Source organism: Prionailurus bengalensis, chromosome F2 (assembly GCF_016509475.1).
Source record: "Prionailurus bengalensis isolate Pbe53 chromosome F2, Fcat_Pben_1.1_paternal_pri, whole genome shotgun sequence".
NCBI lineage: Eukaryota > Metazoa > Chordata > Mammalia > Carnivora > Felidae > Prionailurus > Prionailurus bengalensis.
The window spans coordinates 83,079,385-83,090,303 of NC_057353.1; the positions used below are offsets into that span (position 1 = coordinate 83,079,385).

Here is a 10,919-nt window from a genome sequence, read left to right on the forward strand (position 1 = left end):
GCGGGAACGTTACGTGCACGAGCGAGGCGTGTGTCCAGGCCGGGAGCCCAGGGGAAGGGGGTGCGCCGCTGGCCTTGGCCGCTTCAGCAGTGAACTCGGACGGGAAGGGCCCACAGATGTTCCTGCATCGGTGGGAGCCAGGCCCCGGCCCAGCCGGTGTGGAAAACACCTCCTTCCTGCCAGAGCCCTGGGGCCGGGGTTAGGGACACTCTCTACCCTGGCAGCTGGGGGGGGGGGGGGGGGGGAGAGGGCGGGCAGTGGGAGCAGGATCCACTTGCTGCACCCACAGTTGTGAAGCGAGTGTCATCGTGCTGACAAGCCTTTTGAGAAACGGTGGTAAGGACACCGGTCCCCATGGCCGGGTAGGGACCGCTGGCCTGCCCCACTCCAGGCACGTGGCCTCCCACGTTTCCTAACATCCGAGTTGCGCATCTCTTGTGCCCCGCACGCTTGCAAGACTCTACCACACGAGCAGGCGTGGGCCTGGCCTGGAAGGTTCCAGGTCGGAGCCAAGACCTGTACCTCCCTGCTCCTCCTGCTGCCCGGCCGTCGGGTGGGCTCCTCGGCCGGCTCCGCCCGGGCACCTGGGAGGTGGCCGAGTGCACAGGCGGCTGGCTGTCCCTGTCCAGGGACTGTGTCCCTGCCGCCGTCTGTCTGCTGTCGTCTTGGACTCTGGTGTCTTCCCGCTGCGCAGCCGGGGCAGTAGGCGATCCCCGTGGTGGGGCCTGGCACCCCTTTCCCAAGAGCCCTGGGCACCCGCAGTGACAAGCCCGTGCCCAGAAGAGGGCCCGCTTGCCGCGTCGGGGCCTGGGCTGTGCTCTGGCTGCCCCTTCTTGCGCCGGATGGCCCCTCTCACTTCTGGGATGACAGCAGCCTGCCAGCCGCGGTCCAAGAGCGAGCGTCCCCTTCCTGGTCCTCGCTGTCGCAGCCCACCGCTTACCTTGCCTTTGCTGGGTGAGGGCGGCCGCGCGCTGCCTCCAGGGGCCCGGGGCGTGCGTCCCCACGTGGGGGCGTGCGGGGCCATCGCAGCTGCCGGCCTCCGTGCTCCGTGTGTCACGCGAACGCTGCCCGTGCGCACCCTGGCACGCGCTCCGCTCTGGTGGCCTCCCACGTGGAATCTGGGTCCCCGCACCGGGACGTGGCATCTCTCTCCGTGGTGGCCGGCGGTGATCCCGTGGGATTCCCGCCCCCCACCCCCCGCACCGTGACCCTGGCTGGGGGGCTCACAGCTGGCGGCTCTGATGGCGCCGGAACGCCTCCTGGGGTGGGTGTGCCCAGGGCCTGACCCCCGCCCCCCCCCCCCCGCCCCACAGGTGCCCGAGATCGTGAGTGTTCTGCGCTCGAAGCTGCAGGAGACCCGAGAGGAGCACGTCCTGCAGGCCGCACAGCACAGCGTGTACCTCCTGGCGTCCCAGCACTGCGCGGCCGTGGTGTCCAGCCTCCTGGGCGGCCCCCTGCCCTTTGACAGGTACCCTGCGCCTGCCGGCCTTTGGGCTGGATGGGGTCCCGGCCGCCTGGGCCGCAAGCCGAGGTCAGCCCAGACTCGGCACTCGAGGGTCCCGCGTGGCACCCCGGCACCCCTGGCCCCTTCCCGCGTTCTCTGTCCCCGCTTCTCTTCTGCAGGGCGCCTGTCGCCATCCCCAGCCCCCCACCCCGTGCACCCCCACTCACACCCCCAGCGCCCGAGTTTCTGCCCACGAGCCTCACAGGAGAGCGTCTCTCCCGGCCGAGGACCATGCCCTGGTCCTGCCTTTGCCGTGCGCAGGGCTGGGAGTGGTCTCGGACCCCGGCGCGGTGGGTACCGTCTGCCCGCCGTCGGGCGCCGCCATTCTCCCTGACGCGTGTCCGCTCTGGGGGCGTGCCGCTGGGCGGGGGTGAGCGCACGGTCACGGCCCCTCCTCCCCGGGAGTGCCTTCTGCATTTCCATCCCGTCCCCGCCAACCTTTCCTCGTCCATCTGTCCTTCCAGCGTAAGTGGCCGCATCTCCCCACCGACGCGGTGGGACGGGACGGCAGCCTCAGCGGGGACCCCTCTTTGCCGCTCCTCTTCTGTCCTGATCGTCTTTCTTGTGTCTTGTGGCCGACGGGCTCTTTTTATAGATTGGTCTTCCCCTGAATTAGTTTGGAAGTTGTCAGCCCTCTTTCTGTTCTAGTGGTTGCCCTGAGAGTGACCCCGTGTGCGCAGAGCCTGGCTCACGACTGCCTCCCTTCGGGCAGCCCGGGCCTTTGCCCCCTCCCCCCCCCCCCCCGCACGTCCTCACCTACAGGACAGGGTAGGGTCGCGTGTTGCCCGCCGTCAGTGCCCCTGCTGGGTCTGCTCACGCACCTGCCACCTGCTTCTCGCTGAAGAGCACACAGTGTCCACACCACTGGCTGTAGCGTCCCGTGCCCGCAGGCGGCCATCCCCCAGGCGGCCCCCGCCCGGCCCTTCTCGAAACCCGAAGGTCGCCGCTGTCTGACTGCTATCGTCAGACAGGCATTTTGCCTGATCTTGAACTCAAGCAGAATCAGTGTAAGCAGAGTCGCACGGAATTTTCTCCTGGCTTCCTCGGGGTAGCGCGCCGCTGCTCGTCGTCACGCTGCGCTGCGGCCGCGGGCGACACGCCGGCCGCGTCCAGGAGCCGGACGGTCCTGGCGCGGGGGGGCCAAATGTGACCCGCCGCCTGTTTTTGTACGGCTGGCGAGCCAAGAATGAATTTTAAACTTACAAACGGTTAGAAAAAAATTTTTTTAAAGAGTATCTCACGATGTGTGAAAATCACACGGGATTAAAATTTGCCCACACGCGAAGTATTCTCGGAACGTGGCACACCCATTCGCCTCCGCGTTGGTGTCTGTGTCGGAAGCGTGCCGTGCCCTGCCCTGGATGCAGGTGGACGGGGCTGCCCAGCGGCGAAGCCCCGTGCCTCCCCGGTGTCCCTCTCTCCTGGTGGCATCTTGGCCCCTCGCTTTCCTTCGCCTGAAGTAGGTCCTCCAGACTGCGGGGGGCGAGCTCTTTACTGGCCATCGGAAGACACGTTCCTCCGGCCGCCCTCCGGGGATATTACTTTGGTCGGGTCGGCGTTTGGGTTGGGCCAGTCTCCCGTGCCGAGAGGGGGCGCGTGGCTGTTCTCTGGCTCCCACGGGACTCACTAGTGCTGTCGTCCTGAAGGGAGCCCGCCGGCTTTTCTCCGCTGCGCACGGGCCGGGCACTTGTCCCTGGTGTCCTGCCTGTTGCCGGCAGGGGCCCGCGGCCTGCGTTCCTTCATCCTCGTGCGTTCTGAACACTTGCCAGCCTCTCTCCACCCTGTGCTTCTGGGACAGCCTGTCACCCCACCCCTCACGTCTCTGGTTCTGGTCTCTGAATTTCCACTGTGGTCTTTCTTGTGCTGACTTCAGGTGACTTCTTCCCGTGACCTTCTGCTTGTCCCACGTCACCCCTGCTCTGCTCAGGCTGGCGCCAGTTGCCTCTGCGGGGCGCAGCGTCCCGTGTGTCGTTTCCGAAGGGCCGTGGGTTCTCTTTCAGAGTTGCTTATCGAGGGGCACCTCGGGGCGGAGGGGGGGGCCTCCGTGGGTCAAGTGACCGACTCTTGGTTTTGGCTCAGGTCGTGAACTCACGGTTTGTGAGTTCGAGTCTCGCGTTGGGCTCTGCTGACGCTGCAGAGCCTGCCGGGGGTTCTGTCTGCCCCTCTGCCCTGCTCTCTCTCCAAATAAGTTTTAAAAGTTGCTTATCGAGTTTTGGAGTTTCCGGTTCCCATTCGGTGCTCGAGGTCTGTCGTTTCGGTCTGTGAGCGTATTAAGAGCTGTAGCTTCTGCGGGGTCTCGCCCCCGAGGCCGAATGAGGCTGTCTCCAGCAGGAAAGCCTCCTGTTTGCTTCTGGCAGCTCCCAGGGGACTTCAGGGCCTCTGTTCAGGCCGAGACTTTTCTCCCTGCCCTTTATTGCCAGTGCTGCTCACCGGGGTCGGGGGACGGGGTGGGTTCGTTTGGATGCGAGGTCAGGGCACCGCCTGCCCGGAGCGGAGCCCTTGGAGTCTTGTGGGTGCATCTGGGGTGTGGAGCCGAGCCGGCGGTGGCCTGGAGGTGACTGTCCTTCTGCCCTGCGGCAGCCACACCTGCACCCTGTGGCGGGCGCTGGCCCTGGAGCCCAGCCTCACCACACAGGTCCTGGGGCTGCTCCTGGAGAAGATGAGCAGGGACGTCCCGTTCAAGGAGACCCGGGCCTTCCTGCTAAGCAGCTCTCCTGGCCGCGAGGCCACGCTGCTGCCCCTTGCGGTGAGTGGGGCCCCGGGGCTGATGCGCATTGCCCCCTTCTGCCTGCTCCCTGCGTGGTGAGGGGGCCGGGTGAGGGGCCGCGCTGCCCCTGGCGGGAGGAGGACCCCACAGGGGGCCTGGGTGCCACCCCTCAGGCACCTGGCAGCTAATGGGGGCGCCGGAGCCAGGCCAGCTCGGAGCCCAGGCTCGTAAAGGCCCCACAGGTGTTGGTCCCCGAGGGAAACCGCTCCGTTTCATCCTGCGGAAAAAAGCAAGCCTGGCTTGGCAACGTTTCCAGCAGCAAAAGCAGCTGTGAGAATTTCCTCCTCCTCCCGCTATGGAAGCAAGGGCAGATGGTCGGAGGCCTGTCCCCAAGGGGGTCACGCTGCCCCCGTGCCTGCCTCCTGCCCCGGGGGCCTCCCGCTCCACCCCCCCACCCCCCCGCCCGCCCCAGGACTGAGACCTCTCAGCCCGGCGGGGGCTTCGGGCTGGTGTGGTTCTGGGGTGCAGAGCCCAGCCTTCACCGTCGCCAGCCCCGTTAGAAAGGGCTCCGGCGGGAGGGCTGAGCCTGAAGCGGCCCCTGTCCGCAGGCCACGTGTGCCCTGCACGAGGTCCTGAGCGCCCTGGAGTCTGGGCCCGCGGTGCTCGAGCTGTACCCACAGCTGTTTGCCGCGCTCCTGCTGCGGGTCAGCTGCACCCTGGGCGTCCTGCTGCCCCGGAGCCTGCAGGCCAAGGAGAGGAGGAGCGTGGGCTCGGCCGTGGCCCCCAAGAGCCTCGAGCCCTGCAGGTAACCGGCTCCTCCTCTGCCGCCGCAGCACCACTGCGTGCCTGGCGTCCTGGCGGGGGCGTATGGGATGGGAAGGGCGGGCACCACACTGGGGCCCCGACTCAGACTCAGGAGCTTCAGACTCAGGAGCTAGTGTGTGCCTGGGGAGCTGGGACCCCCCCCCTCCGCCGCCCCCCGCCCCAGGGATGATGTTCCAGGCTACGCTGTCCACCCTGGCGGTGTGGTTTCCTCGGGCTGCGTCTGGGACAGGCACCGTGGGAGAGGCGGCCCCAAGTCTGTGGGGTGGTGCCGTCCTCAGGGTGGCCCCGCAGGGGCTGTGTGGGGACACTCAGGTGGGCCCAGAGTAGCACCGCCTTTCGGGAGGTGGGGCTACAGGGAGTATTCGGGGTGCACGTGGGGCCTGGGCTGAGCCCCCACCCCCACCCCCGTGTCTGCAGCCTCGGTGCTCAGCCCTGGGTCCCTGCTCCTTCTGCGCCAGAGCCGCTTCTTCAGGCAGAAAGCGTGCAGTGGCCTCGCCGCCTCTCCCCAGGGCCCCTTACAGGGGTCAGATCCCCAGCCCCGGGGGGAGGGCTCAGCACCAGCCCCCACACCACTGGCCTGTGCAGGCACCTTCCCTGTCTGCTCTTTTCGGGGGTACGGGCCCTGGTGGTCTCCCAAGGGGGCCCTGGGGCGGGAGAGCGGGACAGGCAGGGTGGAGCTGCTTGAGAGAGGTGGTGGGCGGAGGGCTTCAACAGCTCGGGCGTCGGTCCCTGGGCCCACCATAGTGGCACTTCAGAGCCCAATCGACGGCCCCGGGGCCACGGGGCCACGGGGCAAAGGGAGAAAGCTGATACGCCAGGGCCTGCAGACCTCCCCACCCGTTCCAGGCACGTGGGGCCGGACGGGCCCCGTGCCCCGTGGTGGGGACAGACGGGGGCAGCGTCAGTACGCCCCGCCCCACCGCGGGAGCTCTGGGAGGGGCCGCGTGCCGGAGCCTGGAGCCCGGAGCCCACCCGGCTCTGCGCAGACCGAGCAGAAAATGCGAATGCGCTGGCAGACACCGCCGGGACTGCACGCCACGGCTCGCGAGCCCTCAGCGGGGTCCCTGGGCTGCCACCCCCCTGAGCTGAGACGTGCGCAGAGCCAGGCGCAGGTAGAGGAGGCCCGTCAGGCCACGGGACGGGCCGCATCCGTAAGAGCTCTGGGCAGCAGGGTGGACGAGCCAGGGAGGCGCCTTCTCAGCCAAACCTGCATCTCCCCACTTTAGATTGGCCTCAGCCAAAAATCGCCCTAAACGAGCCATCTTGCTCAAAGGCAGGCCACCTGGTGGATGCCCCTACCTCGGTTGCTGGCCGTGTCAGGTCAAGCGTCCACCCTGGGCCGGGAGCTCCCAGGGCCGGCGGTGCGGGGCCACACGCATCTGCAGGCCGGTGTGAGGCCTGGAGTGAGAGGTGTCCACTCGCAGGGGCGAGGTCAACACCGGGCCGGGGCTGCTATGGCCCGAAGGCTCCCCACGTGGGGTTCCGAGAGCCCCGACGAGCTCTCTTCGGGCCTCGGGCTTTGGTGTGAGGTTCTCCCGGGTGCCAGACCGATGCTGCTCCCCACCCCCCAACCCCCCACCCCCGACCCGGGACCATGGGCCGTGCCCCTGCGGCCTGCCCGCCGCCAGCCCCGCGTGCCCCAGCTGGGCCCCGTGGGCGCAGCCCCCACCAACCGGGGAGACAGGAGAGCCAAGTGCCTGCAGGGCTGTGGGGGCAGGCACAGCAGCAGGCTCAGCCAGGCCCAGCCCCGCCCTGACCGAGTTTCTAGAGGGAGCCGGGCACATCCTGGCTCCCAGGTGGGAGGCCCCTCCTCACTGGCACAGAGCCCCATCTGTGGTCCCCTCCTTGGGCTCCGGGGTGTCCCAGGGTGGGTGTGGCTGTGCGCACGCGAAAGCAGGGGACTTAGGTGCAGGAACAGAGCCTGATTCTCAGGGTGTCGGGCATGTCTGAGGCCAGACACGTCTGTGGTGCAGCCACAGCCCCAGGCCTTTGGAGACCCTGCTCCGCCCTGCCCACCGACACTGGGTTTCCCAGGCACTCATCCGAAGGCTCCGTGCTGCCCAGGCAAGAAGAGTCAGACGCCGATCTGTCTTTTGGGTTCATTTTTGTTAACGATTTTTCTTTTTCTTCTTGTCTTAGTTTAATTAATGAGGGTCTTTAAAGCAAGGGACAAAAGCTGTTGGTTGTTACCCTAAAAGTGCCGGAGGGTCCTGCCTGCTTCCAGAGGGTCTTGGGGAAGCTGCTCATCGTGGGGGATGGGTGGCCAGATGTCTCAGCAGCTTGAGACCAGAGAGGAGGGGAGGCTGCTCCCCAAGAGCACGGGTCTGTGCGTATGGTACGGAGCAGAGGGACACACGGGGCCTCTGCCGCCCTCACCCCGCCCCCCAAACCCACCCCCGCGTGTCCCGCAGCTGCGCGGTGGATGCTCTGCAGGCTATGCTGCTCCGGGGGGGTAATGAGGACGTGGTGCGGCGTGTGGAGCTGGAGGGGGGCTGGCAGCTGCTCAGGACCTCGGCAGGACACGAGGAGGGGGTCACCCGGCTGGCCAGGTAAGGGGGCCGTGCCCCTGCACACAGGCTCCAGCACCGCTGAGGCACAGTAGGCCAGGCTCTCTGACAGCAGATATTTAGGGGCACCTGGGAGCCAGTGAGCCCAGCTTGGGGCCTCTGCCACCTGTGTGGAAGCGGAGAGGCCACCAACGCAGCTCTGAGCTTCTGGCCACGTTGACAGTCTCGGGGTGGGAGGCAGCGGGAAGGCCCCTCTACGGAGGCCTGGTGAGGTGGGCTAGGATACTAGGGAGGGAGGATATTCAGGGTTCAGCACCTGGGGCGAGGGCCTTAAGGGCCGGGGCCCTTGACCAAGCGGGCTGGGAGGTGGGGGCAACCCCTTGGGTCCACGTTGGCTTGGGTGGCTTCGGAGCAGCCCGAGGTCCCAGCACCTGTGCTGTGTGGCCTCCTTCCACAGCGCCATGGCCAAGTGTGCAGGCCCCCGGCTGCCCCTGGTGATGAAGGCGCTCGTGTGCACACAGAGCAGTGTGTATGAGATCCAGAGGGTCACCTCCACAGCGTTCCTGGCCGAGGTACTTGTCACTTGTTCCGATCTGCCGAGGGCCTGGGAGGGTGGGGAAGGAAGCCCCCTCCACACAGGCAGGCACCGGCCTCCCCAGCCAGGGCCATCGCCCAGTTCCCGCTTGGCGCTGCTGGGTCCAGAGGCCGCCGGGCCAGGCCTGGTGACAATCCCACTCTGTTCAGTGGAGGCCTCAGCTGTGCGGTCTGTGCTGGGCCCTCAGGGGGGACGCACCAGCAGCCACAAGGCCCGAGCCTCCCTTGGATGCCCCCTTGTGGCCGACAATGCCAAGACTTGCCCAAAGGCCACGGCATTGGGAGCTGGGGTGTGGCCGGGGTCAGGAACTGGAGAGAACCAAGGGAGGCCCTGAGTCGGCCTCTGCCACGTCCACTCCTCGTGCGTGTGAGCTGCCCGGTGGCGGGGAGCAGGCGCCGCTGCGGAGGCAGCCGCTGCGGAGGCAGCCCGGGGTGGGGCGAGCCCTGGGGGTGGGGGAGGGGGCTTGGGGAGGGTCAGTGGCAGGTGGTCACAGCACCTCTGCCTTCAGCTGCTCAACAGCAACGTGGTGAACGACCTGATGCTTCTGGAGTCGCTGCTGGACAACCTGGCGGCGCGGCAGAAGGACACGAGCGCCAGCGTGCGGCGGCTGGTGCTGCGAGGCCTGGCCAACATCGCCTCCAGCTCCCCGGAGAAGGTGAGTGGGCAGGGCAGTCACACACCCCCCCCCCCCCCCCCCCAGTCCCCGCTGCCCTGCCTGTGGCTTAGGGACAGAAGAGCTGCGGTGGGCAGGGAGACCCAGACAGACACCGTGTGGGCAGCGGGGACCTTCAGGGAGGTGGCCCACTGAGCAGCACAGTGGGGGCGAGCCTGCGGGGTGGGGAGCCAGGTCCCCCTGGCCCCGTGACAGCAGAGCGTGGGGCACCCCCAGGTGCAGGCCCACGGCCCCCAGCTCCTGACAGCCATGATCGGCGGGCTGGACGACAGGGACGACCCTCACAGCCTGGTGGCCCTGGAGGCCATGGTGGGCCTGGCAAGGCTCCTGGAGCTGGTGAAGCGCCAGGACCTGCGCTCCGTGCTGCTGCACGTTGCCATCCGGATCCGGCCCTTCTTCGACAGCGTAGGCCGGGCAGGGTGCAGGGGCTCCGACAGGCCGGTCGGCCTCCCCCCTCCCCCCCACCCCTGCCAGGCGGCCTGGAGCCTGCTCCCCGGGCCCCCGCGGGCCGTGGCACCCCCACCTCCACCCCACCCCTAGAGCTCAGGGCTGGTCTCAGCCTGGAGCTGCTCCCCATGCCAGCCTGTCTCGGTCAGTCCCCAGGCGCCCGTGCCACAGGGACACGGAGGGTGGCCCAGGGAGGGGGCCCGAAGCCGGGCGCTGGCTGACACCTGCCCTCCCGCCCCGCCCCGCCCCGCCCCACCCCCCACCAGGAGAAGACGGAGCTCCGCTCTGCGTCCATCCGCCTCTTCGGGCACCTCAACCAGGTGTGCCACGGGGGCTGTGAAGACGTCTTCCTGGAGCAGGTTGTTGCTGGGCTGGTGCCCCTGCTGCTGCACCTGCAGGATCCCCAAGCCCCTGTGACCAACGTGAGTCACCGGCGGGGACGAGCGAGCCGGGCCCCGCTCACGGGTCAGGGACTCAAGTTCACGCCCTGCAGGCCTGCAGGTTCGCCCTGCGCCTGTGCGGCCCCAACCTGCAGCATGAAGAGCTGGCGGCCGTCTTCCAGAAGCACCTACAGGAGGGCCGGGGCCTGCACTTCGGGGAGTTCCTCAACGCCACCTGCAAGCTCCTGGTGAGGGTGGGGCGCACTGGGTACCGGGGAGGGGGCCGGGGGCCCGGGACCGGGACCGAGACCGAAGGCCTTCTGTGCAGATGTACCACTTCCCGGAACTGCTGGGCCGCCTGGCGGCCACCAGCCTCTTCTACTTCAAGAGCAGCTGGGAGGACGTCCGTGCTGCCGCCCCCATGCTCATGGGTGAGCCCTGCCCCACCGTCCCCTTCTACCTGTGTGAGCCCCTGCCCTACCCTGACCCTGCCCTGCCCTTGCCGCAGGGTTCCTGGTGCTGCACGCGGAGCCGGAGCACCAGCCACAGGTGGACCTGGAGCAGATCACGGCAGGTGAGCCCCGCCCCCCCAACCTGTTGGCTGCTGAGCCCCGCCCCGGCCCCGCCCCCCCCAACCTGCCGCCTGGAAGGGGCCTCCCTGACCTGTGGGCACCAGGGGACTAAGTGATTTTCCTGGATTTCAAGGATTTTTCCCCTGTCACTGGTGACCTCATCGTCTCTAGTAATTCACGGAAACTTCTTAACTGTTCCAAAAGAGCTTAAAAAACACTAAAAAAGGAAAAACTATCTTTCCGTTGGCTCCCAGGCGCTCCCGGCAGAGGCCTGTCTTAGGAGGGCGGTGGGCGGGTGGCCCCCTGCACAAGGCGGGGGTGCACCATGGGGTCCTGGCCCCCCAGGCTCCAGGCACCGGGAAGGGGGCGGGGCCGGGACACCCTGATAGTGGCTCCCCGTCCCCCAGCGCTGCAGCTTCTGCTCAAGGACCCAGCCCCCCTGGTGCGCGCGAAGGCTGCCGAGACCCTGGGACGCCTGGTCAAGTTCGCCTGAGGCTCCCGCGGCAGTGCCAGCCCGGGTCTGCGCCTGAACCCCCCACGATGGGGCCCTGAGGAGCTCCCTGCTACCAAGGGTCCAACCCCTGCCATTCCAGACAAGGCCCCTGGAGGCCGGGAGGGCAGGCAAGCTGCTGTAACCCCTGGTTTCCAATAAAGCCATCCGCTCCTCAGCAGCTGGCGTAGGCATGCCAGGACGTAGCCTGCCCTTGTG

At 67.8% G+C, this 10,919-nt stretch overlaps 1 protein-coding gene across 9 annotated transcripts in view; it reads left to right on the plus strand.

The window, feature by feature from the left end:
• MROH1 (maestro heat like repeat family member 1) overlaps nt 1–10,881 on the plus strand; it is a 62,630-nt gene extending 51,749 nt beyond the window's left edge. For 5 of the 9 annotated variants that reach the window (XM_043602061.1, XM_043602058.1, XM_043602062.1 and 2 more), the window contains 11 exons: nt 1,314–1,468; nt 4,085–4,250; nt 4,820–5,016; nt 7,448–7,585; nt 8,001–8,115; nt 8,647–8,793; nt 9,028–9,216; nt 9,525–9,680; nt 9,752–10,069; nt 10,147–10,212; nt 10,618–10,881. In XM_043602061.1, the coding sequence (XP_043457996.1) occupies nt 1,314–1,468; nt 4,085–4,250; nt 4,820–5,016; nt 7,448–7,585; nt 8,001–8,115; nt 8,647–8,793; nt 9,028–9,216; nt 9,525–9,680; nt 9,752–10,069; nt 10,147–10,212; nt 10,618–10,740 (1,770 nt within the window). In that variant the 3' untranslated portion in view covers nt 10,741–10,881. Of the gene's footprint in view, nt 1–1,313; nt 1,469–4,084; nt 4,251–4,819; nt 5,017–7,447; nt 7,586–8,000; nt 8,116–8,646; nt 8,794–9,027; nt 9,217–9,524; nt 9,681–9,751; nt 10,070–10,146; nt 10,213–10,599 lie in introns of all 9 variants that reach the window. The other 4 variants (XM_043602066.1, XM_043602065.1, XM_043602067.1 and 1 more) reach the window with 2 other exon arrangements.
• The last annotated feature ends 38 nt before the right edge of the window (nt 10,882–10,919 follow it).